The 23,004-nt window shown below is 50.8% G+C and overlaps 2 protein-coding genes across 2 annotated transcripts in view; one reads left to right on the top strand and one right to left on the bottom strand.

Moving 5' to 3' along the window:
• TNFRSF11A (TNF receptor superfamily member 11a) overlaps positions 1-8,823 on the bottom strand; it is a 58,836-nt gene extending 50,013 nt beyond the window's left edge. The window contains exon 1 of the mRNA XM_040984677.1: positions 8,749-8,823. Within this exon, the coding sequence (XP_040840611.1) occupies positions 8,749-8,823 (75 nt within the window). The remainder of the gene's footprint in view (positions 1-8,748) is intronic.
• Positions 8,824-16,557: 7,734 nt separating this feature from the next.
• On the top strand, positions 16,558-18,927 carry LOC121159520 (E3 ubiquitin-protein ligase RNF216-like). Its single transcript, XM_040984675.1, has 2 exons — positions 16,558-16,566; positions 17,062-18,927. Exons 1-2 carry the CDS (start codon positions 16,558-16,560, stop codon positions 18,925-18,927), a joined length of 1,875 nt encoding a protein of 624 aa, XP_040840609.1.
• Positions 18,928-23,004: the final 4,077 nt, after the last annotated feature.

Below are 23,004 nucleotides of genomic sequence, written 5' to 3'. Positions count from 1 at the left end.
CCCATCCAGCTCCCTGCTTGTGGCCTGGGAAAGCAGTCGAGGACGGCCCAAAGCCTTGGGACCCTGCAGCCACGTGGGAGACCTGGAGGAGCTCCTGGCTCCTGGCTTCAGATTGGCTCAGCTCCAGCCACTGTAGCCACTTGGGGAGTGAATGAATGATGGAAGATCTTCCTCTCTGTCTCTGTCCCTCTCTGTATAACTGACTTTCCAATAAAAATAAATAAATCTTAAAAAAATAAAAGATACACTGGGCCAGGGTGAGGGTGGTGGCAGTGTGTGCAGCAAGTCAAGCTCTGGCCTGGCATACTGCTTCCCATATATAACTGTCACTCAAGTCCTGGTGTTCCACTTAAATTTTTGTTTTAAGATTTGTGTTAGATTTATTTGTGTTGGAGAGAGACAGAGATCTTCTATCAACTGGTTCACGTCCCAAATGCTCGTACCTGCTGGAGCTGGATCAGTCCCAAACCAGGGAGCCTGGATCTTCCTCCAGATCTTCTATATGGATGCAAGGGCCCAAGGATTTGAACCATCCTCTGTTGCTTTTCCAGGCACATCAGCAGGGAGCTGGATCAGAATGAAGGAGCTGGGATTTGAACAGGGCCCAGGGATGCCAGCACCACAGGCAGAAGCTTAATCCACTATGCCAGGGTACTGTCCCCTGCTCCACCTCTGATCTAGTGTCCTGTAGAGGATGACCCAAGCGCTTGGGTCCCTGCTGCTTATGCGGGAGACAAGGAGGTAGTTGCTGGTTTCTGAGTTCAGCCTGGTCCAAAATAGCTGTTGGGGCCGTTTGGAGAGTAAACCAGTGAATGGAAGATCCATGTCTCTGTCTTTCCTTCTGCCTTTTAGACAGACAGATCCTTCTATCCCTCAAAAACTATGGGGGCCAACCCTTGTCTTCTTGGTGTATGCTGGGCTGTGGTCCGGAGGCTTTTTTCCCCATGTCCAGATCCAGCACTGGGCTAGGCAGGTGTCAGTGCTGGAGAACCATATGTGGAGGCACGAGGTCTGCCTGAGTGGGGCTGGCAGTGGGCTGCTCTGCAGGGGAGTAGCACAGCTTGCCTCTGGTGTGTGTGTTGGGGGGGCAGGCGGGGGGAACATGGAGGAGTCAGAGGAGCCTGTGCTGCAGGAAGTGGCAGAGATGATTCACCAGCCACACTTCTCTTGAGTCAGGGATCCACAGTGAGCAGGCCCTGTGTGCAGGTGCTCTGGCTGCCCGTCTATCTTGTCAGCTTTAAAGACGCGGCATTTTCATTTCTGCTTCACAGTCGAAGCCTCAGGAAGCTGTCCCTGGGCGCAGCATGGAGCAGATGACACGGCCTGACCAGTGCGGACTGCTCATGCTACAAGGCCTGCTTCTGTCCCAGCAGCCCAGAGCACCATCACCTAGCCCTCCTCGCCTTCATCCCCTTCAGGGAATGGCTGTGAAAGCAGTGGACAGGAGACGGAAGGAAGAGCTGGAGCCCTGCAGTGTGTCCCTGGAGGCAGCTCCAGCTCCGCCACTTGCCGGCTGTGCAGCCCCACTCAGGCTGCCTGTGCCTCGGTTCTCACCTGCCTGTGAGGGTACAGCAAGCATGACAAAGCAGCGAGCCTATGCCTGGTACACAGAAGGGATGCAACAACAGCAGGTGCAAGCAATATATGAATCCCAAGAGACTGTGTTGGGGCTGACCTCAGACCTTCTCTTCATGGCTCACCAGCCCTGCTTCTCAAGCCAGTCTCCATCAAGAGTACAGGAGAGGGTGCCAAGCCACGACAGTGGGTCAACAACTCCTCAGTTTCTGAGCCTGCAGGTGTGAGGGCCCGGGTACACAACACTAGCTCCAGGGACCACAGCTAGAGAACTGGTCCTGATTCCTGAGGTTTGAGGGTGCAAAGATCTTTGTGACTCAGACCCAAGTCCTTCCCCAGTTAGCTCTTTTTTTTTTTTCTTATTTTATTGAAAGGCCAGACAGAGCGAAAGAGAAAGTTTTTTCACTCTGCTAATGTCTGCCAAAGCCAGCCAGTGCTAGACCAGGCTGAAGCCAGGAACCTGGAACTCAGTGAGGGTCTCCCACGGTGGTAGTAGGGACCCACGTCATTGAGACATCACCCGCTGCCTTCCAGGGTGTGCATTAGCAGGAAGCTGGATCAGAAGCCGAGGGATTGGGGCTGGAATCAGGATGCTTAGACATGGGATGTAGGTACCCCACGCACCGGTTCCCAGCTGGCTCAGCCTCGCCAGGTCCCTTTCACTGGCCTGAGCTCCAGGCGCCAAGCGAGACAGGATTCTCTCATGCAGGCTGTATCTCATCTCTACCCACCCCGTCTCCACTCTTTTTTCCTCTCAAAATCATGCCTACGCTTCCAGGACTAGATCAAACATGAACTGCCCAACACTCCATATCAAAGCCATTCTTCCATCTCACTATTTCCCTGCCTGGGTTTAAGTGTCATCTCAGCTCCCGGTTAATGGGCGCCCTGGGAGGCAACAGGCGATGGCTCATTTACTTGGGCCCCTGCCCTCACATGAGAAAGCCAGATTGAGGTCTGGGCGGCAGGCTTCAGCCTGGCTCATGTGTTGCTCTTCTGCCCACTTTGCCAGGAAGGAAGAGCCTGGGGTCTGACCTTCCTCGCTGGGTTGACAGTTCTCAGGGACACAGGCTGCTGGGTCCTCGACCCGAGGTTGGGGTCTGTGGGTCTATTTTGGCTTTGCATTCCCCTTACCCTTTCGCTAGTAAATACATAATTAAAGATCCAGCACATTGAAAGGAGACAAAAGCTTACACAAAGGTTAAAGGAACTGGAATGAATAACCCCAGGGAAGCGGAAGTTGTGGGCTGAGAATCTTCAACAATAGAAATATTAAAATAAAGAAGACATTGACCAACTGGTCTTTACCCTTATTAAAGAACAGATTTGAGGAAATTGTGACATATCAGGTTTAGGTCCACTTATGGAAGTTTCTGGCATTAGGAATTATTATTAGATGACGATGTGGGTTAGCAAGTGGTTGTGAATGAACTCTACTGGGCTTTCAAAATGGAATAGGTCCTCCACTGCCAGGCAGGTCTGAGAGGTGAACCTGCTCGTGGCTCTAAGCGGATCTTCTACATGGATCTGCACTCCACAGCTGGTCCTGTTGCTAAATGACATCCTGGGGAAGTGGTTCATTTCCCATCTGGGTGGAAGGGACAAGAATCCCACACCAGCAAGCACCATGTGGGATTCGAGGCAATGCCACACACATGTCATCTTTCCCTACTTGCCCAGCTTAGCCATCACAACCACCAAAAGCTCATGGGAGTTTTTCTTCCTCATTTTTATTTGGAAAGTCTTCAAATTTTCGATAGCTTGAGGAAGTGGCTCTCATACCCTCAACACTTTGAACAGGAAATGTCATAAGCTACGTCTGCTCTGATGAACGGAAAGGGTCGTGTGTGCAGTCCCTCCTTCCTGCCACTCGGGATCCTGGCAGCAGTCTGACTCCACTCGTGCCAGAGGGGCCCTGGGGTCAGCTCCCGGACTAGGATGTTGGGGCGGGGGGACGTCAGAGAGGAAGGCAACAGCAGTCTGCCAGGAAAATGTGCCTCATGCAGGCAACAGGTCTTGGCCGCACGAGGAGTCCAATATAAACACAGCTTCTTGGACAGGCAGGGGACACACAGGAGGGCAGTGTGGGGAGACCACAGGTCAGGCCACACCTGCTCGGGGTGAGAGCCTCTGGGGCTCGCCAGCCACCAAGCCCTCTGCAGGGAGCCCCCACACTCCGACCCTCTCCTGGACTTTTCACGGCAGCTAGGGCTCATCTGGTTCCGGCAACGGCGCTCTATGTTGCACAGCACACACACTGCCTGCCAGCCCCAGGTTCCAGGGGCTTGCAGCTCATTTATACTCCATGGTCGCAGGCCCTTTGTCTCTGAAGCTGTGATCCAATAGCCTACACTCCATCCTTCTCCCATGGTGGGCTTTTCTTTGTGGGGGTGGGGTGGGGATGGGGAGAAGGGGTAAGTATTCTTCACTTCAATTTGGGTAGTCTCACTTGGACAAATAAACTGTGAAAATTAAAACCCAATTGTTCAGCAGGGTCTGTTTTTTCATAATGGATCTAGCCCACGGGTTTTGTGCCCTACACCACAACACCTAGCAAAGCACCCAGCAGAGTGCTCTGGGCCCCGCCTCTAGTCTCTGCTTCTGTCACCACTGCCCTGACCTGACCCAGGCCAATTGTAGCTCTTCGCTGCCTAAAGCAGGGGCCTCTTTATGGGTCCTCTGGCCCCACCCCTAGACAGTTCCCTGTGACACACAAATCTGACCATGTTCCCCACCCACCCCCACTCCACCCCCATCTCCGCCCTGCTTCCACAGTTCACCTAGATTAAATCTGAACTATTTTACTTGCACAAAAAGCCTCTGAGCGCTGGCCTCTGCCTTCCGCTCTGCCAGGCTCCAAGCCCAGTGCCTGCACTCTCTCCTGTAAGGCAACCCCGCCCCTGGCCCAGCTGTTCCTGCCACCAGCCATCTGGAGACCCCCAGCCAGGAAGGAGGACAGGAGGCCTTCCCCTACACTCCTGGGTGGCAGTATAGAGGCCCACATCAGCTGAAAACAGTTCCAGGGTTCCTGTCCCGCTGTTTCTTTATTGTCTGCCGCCCCCGCCCCCCCCCCCCCCCCCCGCAGCAACTTCCAGTCTCCAAAAGACAGGGGCCGTGACCTTGGTCTCTGCCCATTCAACCCACTGTAGAGTGTCCCAAAGCACAGTGCCAACTGTCAATTTATTGCCAAATAAATGCACTGAGCACAAATTTAGCCTGAGTTCTCATGAGCAGATCTGAGGCCTTGCATGTCACCATCGCCAGCAGTCATAGGCTGACAGTGTCAATATGGAGCAAAGTTGTCAGCATGCAAGCTGACTGCTGCCTGGGGGCGTCCTGGTCCAGAGCAAAAGGAACTCAAGATTGTGGCAGCCAGGCCTGGGGGGTGGGGAGGGGGTGTGGTGAGGCAGCAATCGAGCCCCAACACCTCGCAGACAGGAAACAGACCTAGGGCATTTTCCCCAAAATCAGGACAGAGGCGTGGGACTGTGTGCCACCTCCAGTGCCCATGCAACCTTGGACCTCAAGACCTTCAGGCGCGTCAAGGCCGGGTGTTCCCTCCTGCCTTCTCTGAGTGCCATGCTTCTGATGGGCAGGGGGAGGGCAAGGGATGAGCTGGCAGGAAACACAAACCAGGCAGAGGGTGCCAAGGTGTTGGGAGGAACAATCTCCTGCTTAGCAGAGCACTGCAGGGAGACACCACCTATCTGGCTGGGTGGTGCCTGTGCTGGGATACGAAACACCTGGACAGCCACAGGCCTTTGGGACAGCAGGTAGATTCCCATCCTCAAAAACCAGAAAAGACAAACCAAAACAGCACAGACAACATTCCTGCCACTCACTGGACACATTTGGTGGGAAAAACACCACCTACACCATCGCCCCACCCCCATTTGCTTCCAAAATAGGAAAAGCCAGGGTGAGGCAGTTTAACACTGACACGGTAGATGAAGCTTACACTCCACCTTCTTAAAACAACACTTTGTGCAAAGAAGGCCCCAGGTTTGGAACTCCCCTGTTCATGGCTTCATAAAACACTGATTTATTGACCTACAAAGACATATCCTTATTGTTTCAGTTTTCCCGGTGTCACAATTACTGGTAGATAAACCGAAAAAGGCAAGTTCGTATTTCCTTATCAACACGGGCATGTGCTTGTGTGTGGGGGCTCGGTGGGGAAAGGAAACAACAGGAGGTGTGGGTGAAATTTTGATCACCAACAGGGACTGAAAGGCCCCATCCCATGTGGCCCTGTTCCCAGGGACGGTGTTCCTGGGGCCCCACGGCCCCCCTGCACGAGAGGGCAGCACAGGCGCAAGCACCCCCATCCTGCCCCAGCACCCCAGCCCCATCCCAGGGGGTCTCCTGGCAGGGGTCTCCCTGCAGCTTTTTACAGGTATTTTAGTCTACTTCTCATCGTCTCCCCCCCCCACCTCCACGAGGGCTACCTGCAAGTTATCCCAGCACTACAATGGTGGGACTTTTTGAGTTACCAGCTCTACGCTCCGGAGAGGGTCATGGGGGCCTGGCACAAGCCTTGCCCTCGCACCCCTCTGCATGCATCCCGTAATCATTTCCTCTCTGCAGCTCGGTTGCCTGGCTGGCCTTCCATGACTATTTCAGCCGCCTCTTCCTCCCAGGTGGCCCGGGTTCCTTCTCTCTCCACGCTACATTTCTTCCCATCCACTGCTCTATTGCTCCACAGTCATTCCAGGATGCCCATCTCTCCGCTATGCTAGGCTCCACGGCGGTTCAGCACAGCCGGCCTAGGTTCCACTGCATCTGCCTTCAAGTCATGGAAAACCTCGGAGCAGCAGGTAGGGCTGGGTGCAACCAACTACCTTTAACCAAGAATGGGCTAAGCTATACTTTCTTACTTACCTCTGGAAACAAACTCCCTCACAAAGGCAGGCCGACAGGGACGGAGCCACAGGCCAAAGTGAACAGGGCTTTTCAGCACATCTAAATCCACACAACAGGAACACAACCCTTTCTAGACAACTTTCTGATCACTGTCCTGTAAAGCCAATCCCCCTTCTTGCCCCAAGGGTGAGCATTCAAGGCTTCAGCGACTGTTAGTGAAATTCCTGAACTTCTGAAATAAAACAGGTGGACCAAAGCAGCAGGTATCCCAGCATTTGAAAACACAGTTATCTCTGGAAGACAATAATATAACACTTTGTCTACTTCACCTTTTCAGAGAGAACAGATTCACAGATGAGATGCCTGGCACAAAATAAAACAAGCAGGACAGCAAGCCAGGCTCAATCGATTGGAGCTGACCGAGGCAAAAGCTTGCATGTAACTCAAAACACACCGGATCCAAACGGGCTCGGGAGGACCGCGGGAGAAACGGTATTTGTTCAAAGGTGTGGGGAAACAGACTTATTTCCAACACCATTGCCTGTTAGTCCCAGAACCTAAGGCATTTCACACACGAATAGATAAAGGTCTTTGAAAAAGTTCGTGGAAAAACAAATGATAGGCTAAGCCTATTTTGGTGCCCAAAAAAAAGAAAGTTTGAAATTCATGCTTTTATGAACTGGCTAAAATAGGGGAAAACGGCATCTGATGCAGTGTGCCAAGTGAGCTGCTTTCCCAACCCTGCCCAAGCAGCTCTTTCTCGGGTGCCGGCTACGCCATGAAGCCACAGGCTCTTAGTTCAAACAAGGCAGCACCGGTTCAGCCCGTGGAACACTTCAGGAAGAACACACGTGAGGTGCAAACGTGAAAAACGCCTTGGGCTTTTCCGCCTTCCTTGCCCTCTAAGCAGCCCAAGGCTGGGAATGAAGTGGAAGGAATCTTGGTGAGGATCCCTGCACGCCTCTATCTCCTTTCACCCGCGGGGCCCTGGTCCGCAGTGAGCTCCAGGCAGCTTCTGAAGACACCATGAAAACCAGCCACCCCCATCCTTCCCTCTGTGGAGCCTCCAGGACCAAGGGTTTCCCTGGAGCCCACAACAGGTTCGCTGCGGTGCTTGGAAACCACACTGAGGGATCTACCTGCTCAGCAAAATGGGCAGCCCCACCACCCCCCCTCCCCCCACATCCCCGCAATATCCTGCCCCCGTGGGACATAGGCTGGAAGCCCTTGTCTGCCAGGGGCGCTCCTGAGGCCAGGGGTGGGGTCTGCACCAGGAGCACCCTCCCCCGCCCCTATTTCAGGGACCAAGGGCATCAGGGCTTTTTCAGGGTGGAAATTTCCCCTCTGGGGCGTTCCAGTTGGATCTGTGGGTTCCCTGCCCAAGGGCGTGCAGGGTCCAGAAGCCCCAGAGAGAGCAGAGGGGGGCTCCTGCCCCTTGCCAGCCCGCGCGAAGGCGCAGAGCACCGAGCTCTTGGACGCGTCGAGCGTGCGTAACCTGCTTTTCTCCAGCCGCCCAAATATTAGACCCTAACTCGGGCTTCAAAGAGTTCAAAGGAACACGCAACTCCCCGGCTCCTCGGCCCCAGAACTGACAGACCTCAAACGGCTGCCGGGGGACAGTCGGACGGGCGAAGGGGCTGCAGAAACGGAGGAGACAGAAAGAAAGCCGGGCAACTCCTTGGTAGAAACGTGCAAGCCGAGTTTCCGCGGGGAGCTCCGCGCACCACTGCAGGCGGCCGGGGACTGTGCGGCCCGGGCCAGGGACGCGCTCAGGGCCCCGCGGACAGAGGCCCGGGCCAGGGACACGCTCAGGGCCCCGCGGACAGAGGCCCGGGCCAGGGACGCGCTCAGGGCCCCGAGGACAGAGGCCCGGGCCAGGGACGCGCTCAGGGCCCCGAGGACAGAGGCCCGGCCGGGACCCCGCTCCCACGGGGGCGTGGTCTGTCTCGGCTCCCAGCCCGCCGCGTCCTCGGCGCGGGCACGGGCATTCAGCAGGTGCTCAAGACGGTGTTGGAGAGTAAATATCACCCCAAAGCAGCTTTTGGAAGAGAGCGTGTCTGAGGAGCGGGGTCCCCTAAGCCTCCCGGATCTGCACCCCGGCACCCCGCGACTACCACTTAGCTCCCCCACCCCTTTAACTCTCCAGCAAAGTCCAGGTTGTCACCCACGGCTCGGAAACAGCAGGCGAGGTCCCCAGGTTTCCAGGACGTAGCCCCGGGGCTCCGCGCCTGGGTCCCTCCCGGAGAGACTTCAGGAAGGAAACGGGCCTCGGCGCGCCGGGCTCGGGCTCGGCAGGCAGCGGCTCCTTACCTGCAGCGGGGCGAGCAGGGTCCACAGCGCCAGCAGCGCGGGCAGCGGGCGGCGCCGCCGGGCGCGCGGGGCCATGGCTCGGTGCGGGCCGGCTGCGCGCCGCGGCCTCTGCGGCCCCTGTGGCCCCGTGGGCGCGGCCGCCCCAGGCCCGGCTCGTCCCGCCCCGCCGCGCGCCGCCCCGCCCCGGCACCTGCCCCGGCGCCAGCGCCGACCCTGCGCCCCCCTCCGGCCGGGCGGCGCCGGCCAGGTGGTGGCCGATCGTGGGGCGCGGCCGCCGGGGCAGCCGGCCTCTGCTGCCCCGGCCCCTCGGGAGTGTTCACCTTGCTCAATGCCTCCTTTGTCTGGGCCGCTCCCTGGGCCAGGCGGCCCTGGGCGCGCGACGCGGCCCGCGGGCGTTCTTCCTTGACAGTCCGGAGTGGCGGGCCGGCTGGCCAGCTACCAGCTCTGGCTGGTCTTCTCACGCTCCTAACTCCCGGCCTTCCTGCGCTCCAGGCCCGGCGGGGCCGGCCTCCTGGAAATGAGGGCAGCCCGCTCCTGCCAGGCCCGGCCTTGGGGAGGTTGTTACTAAGGACAGGAGACTCCTCAGGCGAGGTATCAGAGACTGCGGATGCAACGGGCCATCCGCCCGGCCTCCTGTGTGGCCCTCTCCTCCAGCTGTGATCTCTGCCCTCATTCCTGCCTACCCACCCGCACCCAGCTCTCCCGCTTGACATCAGCTTTCAGCGCCACCACATCAGGGACCATTTTGCTCTCTGGAACTAACCCTGTGCCTTCTGTTGTGCCTGTCGCTTCTCATTTCCTGCTCACGTTCTGGGACCCCGGTACTGTTTGTAAGATACTTGCTGCATGCTAATAGAGTACGTTGTTTTGAAACCCTTCAGTACCAGAACCATCTGCCTGCCTTATTTTGGGCCCATTACATCCTAGTGATTTTCTTTCTTCATTTATTTTTTTAAGACTTATTTATTTATTGGAAAGTCAGATATACAGAGAGGAAGATCTTCCGTCCGATGATTCACTCCCCAGGTGAGCGGAACGGTCAATGCTATGCTGATCCAAAGCCAGGAGCTAGGAACTTCTTCCGGGTATCCCACACCGGTGCAGGATCCCAAGGCTTTGGGCCGTCCTCAACTGCTTTCCCAGGCCACAAGCAGGGAGCTGGATGAGAAGTGGAGCTGCTGGGATTAGAACTGGTGCCCATATGGGATCCCTGCGTGTTCAAGGCAAGGACTTTAGCCACTAGGCCACGCCGCCGGGCCTGTCCTAGTGATTTTCTGTCTACTTGTTGAAAAATGTGGAAATGCTGACTGATAACAAGAACCTATGATCCCCTTAAGTTGTTTCGTTTCATCCCTCACCCACCCCAGGTTTTAAAAACTGATTAGAGCCACAACATGGAGCATTGCTCCCATGTGGGTGAGATTTCAGATTCTGAAGTCTATTTTGTGATTAATGACAGCAGATTCATCTTCCTATAAAGTACGTGTTTTACTCGCCAGCTGCAGCTCCAACATTCCACGTATCTGCAGGTGAATGCTGATTCCTGTTGCTCCATTTGCAGTGCACCTCCCTGGTAATTACCTGGAAAAGTCCTTGGTTGGAGAACTGGAAGGAATTTCTGGTTCCTGGCTTTAACCTGGCTTATCCCCTGACGATGTGGCTATTTGATGATTGAACCAGTGGATGGAGAAGTTGCTTTTTCTCTTTGTTTCTGTCCCCCTCTCTGTATTAACTCTGCCTTTTAAATAAATACATATGTGTGTGTATCTATATCTTTTTAAATAGAACAAAAGAACGAATGAGTCTTTTATTGTGTTCAGTTTCACAATCTCTGCCTTTCTATTGGCCCATTTACATTTAATGTGAATTGATCTGATAAAGCTTAAGTCTGCCATTTTGCCATTTGCTCTTTATTCCTTTTTTCTTGCTCTGCTCCCTTCTTTCAGATTATTTCTGGACTATGTTCTCTCCACTGTTAGCTTATTTTATATACTTCCTTTTTTTTTTAAGTGATGACTCAGTTTATAATATGCCTTTACAACTCACCAGAATCTGTTCTCAGATAAAATTCTTCCACTTAATATGGAAGGTGAGAGGGCACGGTTCCGTTCCCCCTGCATACTGTGCTAGGTCACAGTACAGGCCTGAAGACAAGTACATAGTAAGCGTGAATGTTCTGGCCTCTTGTTATCTGGAATCTGGAGACAGCTTTCTGGAAGAAGCTGTGGTCCAGCTGGCAAAAGGAACTGCCTAGAGGAGTAGGTACTTTCACTGGGGCACTTCATGAGAAATACCAAGCCTTACTCCTGGCATGTTTCCAACACTACCACCTTCTATTTTCAAAAGAGATTAGAGGATTTAAAACTTCTGCTTGGAAAGCCCCAGAGGTGAACGTGCTGGTTTTGGAAGCACTCTGAGCAGTAGAATGCCATGTTCGACACACTCAGACTGCTAAAATTCTTTTTAATTTTCAAAAACCAAAATACATTGGAATCTCTGTATCTTTACAAAGCTGCCTCTCACATAATTCAACTTTCTTATATTCACCGGTGCAGAATTCCATTTGTCAATAACAAAAGTCAATCACATGGGATTGAGCATCTTTCCTGCATCTATAGCATGACCATGAAAAGCGTGGAAGTAAGCTGTCTCAGATACCGTCTGTGTAGATCCACTGGAGAAATGCCTTCATTGTAGCTAAGATGGTTGTTTGCCGTTCGTACTGACTAATGAAACATCGTGATTTAAAAACCCCACATTGGGCCTGGCGCGGTGACCTAGCAGCTGAAGTCCTCGCCTTGAATAAAAATGAATAAATCTTTTTTTTTTTCAAAGTGTAGCATTGAATTATGGATTATATAATACATGTGAGAATGTATTGTAAACAATAGATGCTTTACATTTATTAAATGTTTTCAATTTTGAAAAAGTAATCAGCTGACAGTGTAGCTGCTTCTTTTGGGAGGGAACAAATGATGTCAGCCATGTATCTTCGTGTTCGTGTTGGGATCACAGGGATCACTTGGCACTCCGGAGTTGCAGGTCTCTGTGCAAATCTCTTCTGTGTGTATTGTGTACCGTGGCAGGACAACTGATTGGATCTGCAGGGCTGGTTTACATAACAATGAAAGGCAGGGGTGTGGGAGGAATTGAGGGACTCTGTCGGAAGACAATTGATTTGATCTGTTGGCCTAGTTTACAAAACAGAATTGCCTCCAAGATGGCATAAGGGAACTCCCTCTTGCTTTTGCTTTGTAAACATATCAATCCCACCCTTATCCTATGTGACCCTCGGTCTTTAAAAGCCTGTTGCTTTCAGTCAACTTCCTCTTCACCATCATCGCACGGTCTCTGTGTGAATCAGTTCCATACCCCAGTTCATTGATGCCAGACAACCAACCAGACACCCGAACAGGGACTTGAAAGCAGTTCGAAAGTGTGACGGAGACACCAACAGGAAGAGGTAAGTGGGAATGTGGGCCAGAATCAGTGTAGAGTGCAATATTTTATTTCTCTTGTACAGAACTTTTTAAAATATTTATTTGTATTGCAAAGTCAGATCTACAGAGAGGAGGTGAGACAGTAAGATCATTTGTCGGGCGGTTTACTCCCCAAGTGACCACAACGGCTGGAGCTGAGCTAATCCGAAGCCAGGAGCCAGGAACTTCCTCTAGGTTTCCCATGTGGGTGCAGGGTCTCAAGGCTTTGGGTGGTCCTCAACTGATTTCCCAGGCCACAGGTAGGGAGCTGGATGGAAGTGGAGCTGCCGGGATTAGAATCGGTGCCCACATGGGATCCTGGTGTGTTCAAGGCGAGGACTTTAGCCGTTAGGCCACCGCGCCGGGCTGGTACAGAACTTTTTAGTGAAAAGTGGAGCAAAGGTAACTAGGCAGCAATTGCTTTGTTGCTTAGAGGCTATTGTTGTTGTTGCTTTTAAAAATTTATTTGTTTCTATTGGAAAGTGTGATGTGTGGAGAGGAGGAGACAGAGAAGTTCTGCGTGCTAATTCACTCCCTGAGTGGCTGCAATGGCTGGAACTAAGCTGATCCGAAGCCAGGAGTCAGGAACTTTGGGCCATCCACTGCCTTCCCAGGTTGCAAGCAGGGAACACGATGGGAAGTGGGGCCACCAGGATACAAACCAGTGTCCATATGGGATCTCAGTACATCCAAGGCAAGGACTTTAGCCACTAGGCTATTGTGCCAGGTCCTGCTGAAGTGTTTTTTGAAGACTTATTAATTTTTTTAATTGGAAAGTTAGAATTGCAGAGAGAAGGAGAGACAGAAGCATCATTCCCCAAGTGGCAGCAATGGCTGGAGCTGAGTTTAGCCCATGCGAAGCCAGGAGCTTACTCAGGCCACAGGCAGAGTACTGGATGGAAAATGGAGCAGTCCTGTTATAGTTTAAGAAGGGGCACTTGGAAGAGATGCCTAAGAAAATATGCCCCATTGTACAGATGAGGAAGAAAGAGAAAGGGAACCTATGAGGTACTCCTAACAGGAAAGGCTGCCGCAATACAGCTAAAAAAAAAAAAAGGCAAAGCCTCAGAGGACTGGTTAGGAGAATGGAAAAGGAGAACCGAACAGGAGACACTACCAAAATGCAGCTAAAATGAAAGGCCATGGGTGGTAGGGTAGTCCAGTGGCTAAAGTCCTCTCCTTGAACCTTTCAGGATGCCATAGGGTTGCCGGTTCTAATCCCAGCGGCCCACCTCCCGTCTGGCTCCCTGCTTATGGCCTGGGAAAGCAGTCCAAATGGCCCAAAGCCTTGGAACCCTCACCCACATGGGAGACCCGGAAGAGGCTCCTGGCTTTGGTTGTTGGGGCCATTTGGGGAGTGAACCAGTGGATGGAAGATCTTACTCCCTGTCTCTCCATCTCTCTGTATATCTGACTTTCCAATGAAAATGAAATAAATCTTTTTTAAAAAAGAGAAAGGCCTTATACTACAGATAGAAGATAGAAAACTCAAGAAAGACTCTCCTAATGGGAGATGCCACAGCATTGTGGCTGGAAAAGAAACTAAAACTTGGGCTGAATGTGGTAGCCTAACAGCTGGAACACTCATGTTGGTTCTGCTGGGATCCCACGTGGGTGCTGGTTCATGTCCCACTGTTCCACGTCCCATCCAGCTCCCTGCCTGTGCCCTGGGAAGGCAGTGGAGGATGGCCCAAAGTCTTGGGACCCTGCAGCCGTGTGGGAGATGTAGGGGAGGCTCCTGGCTCCTGACTTTGGATTAGCTCAGAGCTCAGCTCTGGCCATTGTTGCCATCTAGGGAGAGAACCAGCAGACAGGATTTTTCTCTCTGTATCCCCTTCTCTATTTTTGACCTTCCAATGAAAATAAAAATAAATCTTCGAAAAAATAAAAACAAAACTAAAACTTCCCTGTTAAAACAGCAAAATCACAGGACTTATCAGAATCATCTGGTGAATAAAAGGAGGATGGGATGAAGGTCCCCGCCCAGCTGCCTCGCCCTTAAATCTGATCAAGGCCACCTGGAAACCTGAGCTGCGATTGCTTTTTCCAATTACACTTAGTCAAGAAAAAAAAAATAAACCTGTAAATAAGAATCCATCACAACTTTTCATTGTTTCACGACAGAGTTTAATAGGCACTGGGGTCTCTCCTCTTCCTTAAATTTCCTCCCCTCCCCACTGATCGCCCCTCCAGGTCCCAAGTCCGTCATGCTGTCCTGAGATGTCTCCCAACAATGTAGGCAGTCCAACATTCAACCGTCAGGACATAATCGGCCATTTCGCTGAGGGTCCGTCCTTGTACTGCCTGCGTGGAGACATAACTTCCCTTTGCTTCTATTTGTGCACATAATTCTGCTATCCTTCCATTATGGATCCCTTTAAATACAGAGGCAGTGTGCACAGTCTGCCCTGGGGAGAAAAAATAGTGAACCTTCATCCACATGAAGTAAACATGTGACAAAGGTAGCAGTGTGACGTTTGGGTGGTCAAGAGTGTCCACAATCTTCATGATGGAACAGCTGCCAGCGTGTGTCCCATGTGGCACTAGTGAAAGTACAATAAGCACTGGATCCCCATTACTTACGGGCAGTAACATTAACAGTGATAAAGGGGATATAATCTCAGGTGATTATAAGCAATCAGTCTCTTATGGATAATTGGTTAATGAATTACATCACAGGACTTGTTATGAAAGGTACAAATAATTAGGAAGTGCAAAAAGGTAAGATTTATAGGTAAGATCTTTAAATTTAACTCCATTTTACTGTAAATTGTAATTGGAAAGTCATCCATGTGACAATGCGCAAACCTTCCCCTACCTATGTTAGCTTTGGATCTCCTCAAGGCACAGTCTTTTTTTTTCTTTAAAGATTTATTTATTTTTATTACAAAGTTAGATATACTGAGGAGGAGACAGAAGATCTTTTGTCCAATGGTTCACTCCCCAAGTGGCCACAACGGCTAGAGTTGAGCCAATCTGAAGCCAGGAGCCTTCTCCAACAGGTGCAGGGTCTCAAGGCTTCGGGCTGTCCTTGACTGCTTTCCTAGGCCACAAGCAGGGAGCTGGATGGGAAGCGGGGCCGCCAGGATTAAAACTGGCACCCATATGGGATCCCAGCGCGTTTAGGGCAAGGACTTTAGCTGCTAGGCCACACCACCAGGCCTGAGAAGGGCTTTTTTTTTTTTTCAAGATTGATTTTGTTGGGGCCCAGGGTGATAGCGTACTGGTTAAATAAAAACTTTAGCCACTTGGCTATGCTGGGCCTGAAACAGAAGATCTTATGTGTTATCTGAAAGCCTGCCATAATATAGGGACATTCAAGTCTTTGCTATTCAAAAATGTTTTAATTGTGGCACACTGGGTTGCCTTCTTAAACAATGCTAAGTGCCTCCTTTTATGTATATATGTATGTACATTGGAAAGTCAGGTTTACAAAGCGAAGGTGATGGGAAGATCTTCCCTGCACTGATTACTCCCCAAATGGCAGCAACGGTCGGAAGTAAGCTAATTTGAAGCCAGGAGCCAGGGGCTTCCAGGTATCCCACATGGGTGCAGGGTCTCAAGGCCTTGGGCTATCTTCTGCTGCTTTCCCAGTCCACAGGCAAGGAGCTGGAAGGGGAGTGAAGCAGCTGAGACACTAACCAGTGCCCACATGAGATCCTGGCACATGCAAGGCAAGAACTTTTATCGCGCTGGGCCCAATTGAACACTCCATTTAACTAAAAACTATGGCGTTAATATTGCTAACAATCACTCCGCTGGAATTTGTCCTAATTATGGAGCAAAAGAATGTAAATCTAAAATTGAGAGCAAGTCCAATGTCTGTGGCCAGGAAATTCCTGGTGGGGCCACCCACATGACCTAACCAGAGGCTTACAAAACAATATCCTATTTGTCTGGACAATAGTAACAGACTAAAAACCCATTTTCTCAATATCCCATCTGTGCTCAACATCCTGCATGTATAGAAATCCTGGAGGATAAAATTCTAATGAATAGTGACATGGATGTTATTTATCAATTTTTTCTAGACAATTATTCCTAACCAATGTGCTAATTCATATCTATAAACTTTTATGTGAATAAATAAAATCTAATGTATATTATCATGTAAAGATCCTATTTTTACCATATATTTTAAACCTTGCCATACTTGATAGCATCCAGAAAAAGTACTACCAAATGCCAAGTGGTGCAAAATACTGTTATATTGCGATGCTACTGCTACAGTTGTCAAAAAAAAAAAAGTATAGATGTCTAATTTGTGTGATTTCAAAGAGTTTCAGGAAGGGTAACATCTAACTAATGGAATGTGAGCAGAGAAATCGCCATGAACTCAGTAAGCAAGAAAGACCTGAATCTTGCATCAGATGGGTTGTCCAACCCCAGTGAAGTCTAGCAAAAAGCAGGGAGATCAGAAAACTCAGTCCCAGAGAGAACCTGACCCATGGTACAGGCTGAGCATCTGTTGGCCAACCAACTCTTTCCTGGATAGCTTAAACTTCCCTATTAGCCTCTCTGTCAGAGGGAGGCAGGTAAGACAGTGGGGCACTATGCACAGGCATGGGGTGGCGCTGTGGCAGGGACAGAGCAGCAGCAGCCTCAGGGGAGTGGGGTAACTCCTGAGTGACCTGTTAGCGAGCCTGTGCGCCTCACGAGCCAGCCAGCGGAGGGGCAATCCCTTTGGAACAGGTCACCATGTTTTGATAACTTTTACATTCATGCAGGGGAGTCTCAGTCGTGACATCTGGAAAGGTTGGCAGAAGAAAGGCCTGCAGAGCAGCGTGTGAATCCGAGAAGAGCAGGGCGGCATTGCAGGTCACACTTCCCGCAGGCTGCCCATCCTCCGAGAAGGGTTGAAGAGCAGCAGTTAACAATGGAAGACGAAGAGCCAGGGACAGCCTTCCCACCTGGAGCATCTCCTGCTAAAGTGGATCAAGAACTCATTGCGCTACTAGTAAAAGAAACAGAAGCAAGGTTTCCAGATGTAGCAAATGGATATGTTGAAGAAATAATTCACTTGAAGAATCATTACGATTTAAATGAACTTTGTAATTTTCTTCTGGAAAATTCAGATTATCCAAAGAGAGAAGATGGAGTCAAGGTGAACCCCATCAGCAGCCTGTTTGCCAGCCAAGATGAGACACAACCCCACGCAGTGGACTTCTTTGACTATTCCCAATTGGCTCCTCTGGACGAACCCTGCTTCCTTCAAGCTGCTGACCTCCTGATGACCGACTTCAGGATGATCAGCTGCCAGGACATCAAGTGGGCCCTGCGCAAGTTCAAGGGACACTATGCAATCACTCGCAAGGCCTTTTCTGATGCCATTAAAAAACAGCAGGAACCAGCACCAAAAGCCAGCGGGAAAAGGAAAAAGAAAAGAAATACGAGCCCATTTTCTTACATGGACTTCAAGTTTGAACAAGGTGACATCAAAATAGAAAAGAAGATGCTCTTTCTGGAAAACAAGCGGCGAGACTTTAGGTCCTATGACCGGCAGGCTCTGCTTCCGGCCGTGCGGCGGGAGCAGGAGTTCTATGAGCAGAAGGTCAAAGAGATGGCAGAGCATGAAGATTTTCTGCTGGCCCTGCAGATGAATGAAGAACAGTATAAAAAAGACAGCCAGCTGATAGAGTGCCGCTGCTGCTACGGGCAATTTCCATTTGAAGAGCTGACCCAGTGCATGGATGCTCACTTGTTCTGCAAAGAGTGTCTCGTTAGATACGCCCAAGAGGCAGTCTTCGGGGCTGGAAAGTCGGAGCTCAGCTGCATGGAAGGCAGCTGCACGTGTTTGTTCCCGACCAATGAACTGGAGAAGGTGCTTCCGCAGACCATCCTGTCCAAGTACTACGAACGGTTAGCCGAGGAGGAGGTCGCGGCAGCCTTTGCCAGCGAGCTGGTCAGGTGTCCCTCCTGTAATTTCCGTGCTGTGCTGGACAATGACGTGAGGAAATTCAGTTGTCCTAACCCACACTGCCGAAAGGAAACCTGTCGAAACTGCCGGGCGCTCTGGAAAGTACATGATGGTCTCACCTGTGAAGAGCTGGCTGGGAAGGATGATACCAAGTTCCGAACCTTCATTGAAGAGAAAATGGCTGCTGCCTGCATTAGAAAATGCCACAGGTGTGGGACTGGCCTCATCAAATCTGAGGGCTGCAACCACATGTCCTGCCGCTGTGGTGCCCTGATGTGCTACCTCTGCCGAGAGCCCATCAGTGGGTACGACCACTTCTGCCAGCACCCACGCAAGCCGGGAGCCCCTTGCCAACAGTGTTCCAGGTGCTCCCTCTGGACTGACCCCACGGAAGAAGATGAGAAGGCAATTGAGGAAATCCGGAAGGAGGCCGAGGAGGAACAGAAAAAGAGGAATGGAGAAAACACATTCAAACGTATCGGCCCCCCGCTGGAGAAGCGCCCTGTGAAGGTGTCGAGACAGGACGCCTTGCCCAGGCCTCTGGTGCGGATCCTGCACCCGCCACAGATGCCACACTACAGACGGCCACACTTCCCGCAGCAGCCCTTCTTACAGCCGCTCTTTTGGCCCATGCCCAACAACTTTCTACTGAACACAAGACCCATCGCAGTCCCCTTCGTGCCCCCTACGCCGAATAGGAGGGTCAACTATAACTTCGGCCCCATTAACTTGGCCCTGGAGTACCCCCAACACATGCACTTTCGTCACTGGAATTACTTCTGATGCCTGGAGCTCCCAGCCATCCCTGCGGGCAGTCATGGTATTTGGGGGGTGGAGGAGTTTGAATGGGGAGCCCCCCAAGAGCTAATGGTTCTGTCCATGCCTTCAGTAGCATGGGGGGTGGGCTCTTGAGGTGGGCTTCTTTTTCTAATAAGACTGGTCTGGTGTTCAATGGATCTGAGAGAAAGGGGCAGCAAAGCCCTCTTCCACAAGAGCTCTGCCATCTTAGCAGGTAACATGCCTGCATGCTAGTTACCAGCCTCATTCCTGTGCAGTTTGATTTGAGCCATCTGCTGAACAGAGGCCCAAAGCTGCCAGCTGCTCTGCTGAGGCGAGCCCTTGTCGCAGAACATGTCACCTTAATCTGTCTCCAGCCCTCCTGCTGGCATGGCCTGGACATGTGAGCCAACGAATGTATCCTCAGATCACTTCGAGATCCAAGTGGAGGTATAATCTAAGAGGACTCATTCCTTGGTGGTCACTGGGGCCGAGCGTGGGGCATCCTGCCACTGTCTGCCACCAGCTCCATGGGGCTGTGCCCAGAGCCTCTAAGTCAGTAAAACACACTAACTGTGCTTACTCCAGGGAGAGCCTCTGCGGGCAGAGGACAGCAGATGGGATGGTGACCCTTAAGCAAACCCATTAACCTAGGACATGGGTCCAGCTGAACCCTGCCCACCAGTCACATTAGGGGGCTCCAACATGGAGCCATGGGGGAACAGGCAACTGCTGAGGCAGGCCTGGGTGATACACCAAAGGCTGAGTCAGCGTGCTGGCTGTTGGGGAGGAAGCTTTGCCCTTCACCCTGCAGGGCAGCTGCTCCTGGAGTCTAGCAAGGCCTGCGGAGACCACCGCAGGTTCCAGGTCCCAGGTCCCTCCATTTCCCAAAGCAAGGTCCAGGCTGATACGTTTGAATGTCCTGAAGAGGAGAGGAACCTAGTATTTGCATTTAACAAATGACTGAAAAACAGAAGTGTATATAATCTATCGCTTTGTTCTTCATTGTGTGAGTCTTTATGTTAAAACTGTTTGATCTGGAACCCGGCACGGTAGCCTAGTGTTCACCTGGCATGTGCCGGAATCCCACATGGGCACAGGTTTGTGTCCTGGCTGCTCCAGTTGTCATCCAGCTCCCTGATATGGCCTGGGAAAACTTGGGACCCTGCATCCACGTGGGAGATCTGGAAGAAGTTCCTGACTCCTGGCTTTGGATCGACTCAGCTTTGGTCATTGTGGCCACTTGGGGAGTGAACCAGAAGATGGACCCTCTATCTCCTGTGTAAATCTGACTTTTCAATAAAAATAAATCTTTTTTAAAAAGTTTGATTCTTCAAGTGTGGTGCAGAGAACAATTGCTAGCCAGATGTCCAACAGGTCCCTGCAGTGTGTATTTAGCAGAAGAAAAGCTGCTGTTTTCCAGGGACGCTGCTTGGCCTCAATGCTCCATGAGATCGGATGAGGAATGGCTCCATAATAAATTTCAGTTTTATGCCACTCTTTTCCAACTAGTTGCTTTAGGAAACTTAAATTGTTAACATGCAGTATTGTCTGTTTGGTCAGTAAATGTTACCTTAACTACTTGTGAATTAGCTTTTCTGATGTACACTCCCCTGCTGGGCCACGGCTTCTGCTGGTAAGCATGAGAGCTGGGACTGGGGGCAGAACCAAGATTACAATACTTTTTGGCTGGCATGTGATCTAGGTTAGCAGGAGAGGTGGGTTGGGCGAACTGCCTACCTACTGGTGTGAGCATGAAGCAGAAAAAGGTAAGGCTGCTTGGGCTGCCAAGGAGATCATTGGAAATTTGACTACTTTGGAAGCTGAGAGCTCCGGGGGTCAGCCAGTTCTTAGATCTCTCACTTGGGACTGAAGCAGTGTCCTCCACAGATGCTGATGACAGCATCAGAGCAGCACCCAGGACCCCCAGTGGTTCTCATGGTGGAAGCCTTCATATCCTTCTGGACACAAGAGAGCAACTTTCTCTTAGGTCTAGCTTTAACCCCCTTTCCTCTAGCACTGGCCATAACGGTCTATCAGATTGCTCCAAATTAACTCAGATGAAGACCACAGAAGCTTGGATTTCTTTGCTCACTTGCTTAAGACTTTTCTGTTGTCCAATTGCCAATAAATGGCTTGTTAGAACTACAGAACTATTTGAAATCTCTAGAATGTTATAAGGTATTAGGTTGTTGTACATCACAACTAACTTAAATCCTGTGCTATCTACAATGATTAATGCAAAACTGCATCAGTGTCCTTGTTGCTGTGCTTAATGTTCCAGGCTGAGTGCTTTCCTGTGACTCCTGACAATCCTATTTCCTGCCCAGATTAAAAAAAAAATGACTTTTCAATGTTCAAGTAAGTTTAAATGATCATTCAGCCATCTTATATGATGGGCTTATATTAGGCTGATGTTAATCCTAATCCATTCATTATTTCTGTGCCTTCTAACTGATCTAGGCTACAATTTTGTGCAACTCAGGGAAGTTTCATGTTTTCTGCTGCATTCTCTAAAGCTCAAGTATTCAAGTTGGAATACTGAACTCATGACATGCTAGATTGGGAGAAATTATAACTGTCCTAGGCTCTGCTACCTAGATTTCAACAAAGAGAAGCCCCGAAGCCCCAGGCTGGCTCTAATTCCACTGGTCCCACTTCCCATCCAGCTTCCTGCTTGTGGCCTGGGACCGACCCTGCACGCACGTGTGTGGGAGACCTGGAGGAAGTTCCTGGCTCCTGGCTTCAGATTGGCGCAGCTCTGGCCATTGTGGCTGCTTGGGGAGTGAATCATCGGATGGAAGATCTTCCTCTCTGTCTCTCCTCCTCTCTGTATATCTGACTTTGCAATAAAATATATATACATATTATATATGTATATATATATATATTATATGGGATCCCAGTGCATTCAAGGCGAGGGCTTTAGCCACTAGGCAACTCTGCCGGGCCCAAGAAGTTTTTTAGTACTTCATATTTGGTATTCCAAGTAAGTGGATTCCTAAACTAGATAAAATTAGTAAAGTGATCACATACTGTTTTAGACATTTTGTTAAAGGTGAGTGTCATTTAAAAATCATTCTGTAGTGGATGTAGTGGATCCCTCACTTGTATGGACGCAATTCCTCTCCCAGTTCCTGCCTCTAGCTTCCACTTGTGAGTATCCTGGGTGGCACTCACGTGGTTCAAGTTCTTTGTTTCCAACCACTCACGTGGGAAACATGGATTGAGTTTCCAGCTCCTGTCCCCAGTCCAGCCCAGGCTTTGACAAGCATTTGGGGAGTGACCCATCAGCCACTAGATTGGTTCTTTCTTCTTTCTCCTCAAATAATTTACTGATATATTTATTTTTATTGCAAAGTTAGATATACAAAGGGAAGGAGAGAGAAAGATCTTCCATGCACTCATTCACTTCCCAAGTGGCCACAATGGCTGGAGCTGGGCCAATCTAAAGCCAGGAGCCTGGAGCCTTTTCTAGATCTCTCACACGGGTGCAGGGTCCCAAGGTTTTGGGCTGTCCTCGACTGCTTTCCAAGGCCATAAGCAGGAAGCTGGATGGGAAGCGGGACTGCTGGGATTAGAACTGTCATGTGTATGGGATCCCAGTGCTTGCAAGGTGAGGACTTCACCTGCTAGGCTACTGTGCCTATTTTATTTATTTTTGACAATCTTTACATAATTAGGGCACAAAGGCTCAAGGGCTACAGGAAAGTGGGTAAGACTATTATTTCCACATTAAATTTTTTCCTATATCTGGGGTAAAGGGGGAGGTAAAGGAGAAGCCCCACCCAGTCTCCCACCCAGCCCAGGTCCCTTATGTGGGGCATGCTCCAAGGGTCTTGCTCAAGTGGTTTTGATAGTTCAACAGTTATAAGCAGTGTTGCCATTCCAAGCACGATGAGTCGCTGAGGAATCCTCTGATATAGTCCATCTTAGAGTCTCTGTTTGCCCTGATTTTCACTGCCAACTTATGGCTGGGGCATTTTGTTAAGATGTGGGCTTGGGCCCGGTGGCATGGCCTAGTGGCTAAAGTCCTCACCTTGAACGTGCCAGGATCCCATATGGGCCCTGGATCTAATCCCG

The sequence above is a fragment of the Ochotona curzoniae genome, unplaced genomic scaffold, assembly GCF_017591425.1.
Source record: "Ochotona curzoniae isolate NIBS_2020 unplaced genomic scaffold, NIBS_Ocur_1.0 contig_43, whole genome shotgun sequence".
NCBI lineage: Eukaryota > Metazoa > Chordata > Mammalia > Lagomorpha > Ochotonidae > Ochotona > Ochotona curzoniae.
This window is presented reverse-complemented; position numbering and strand designations above follow the sequence as displayed.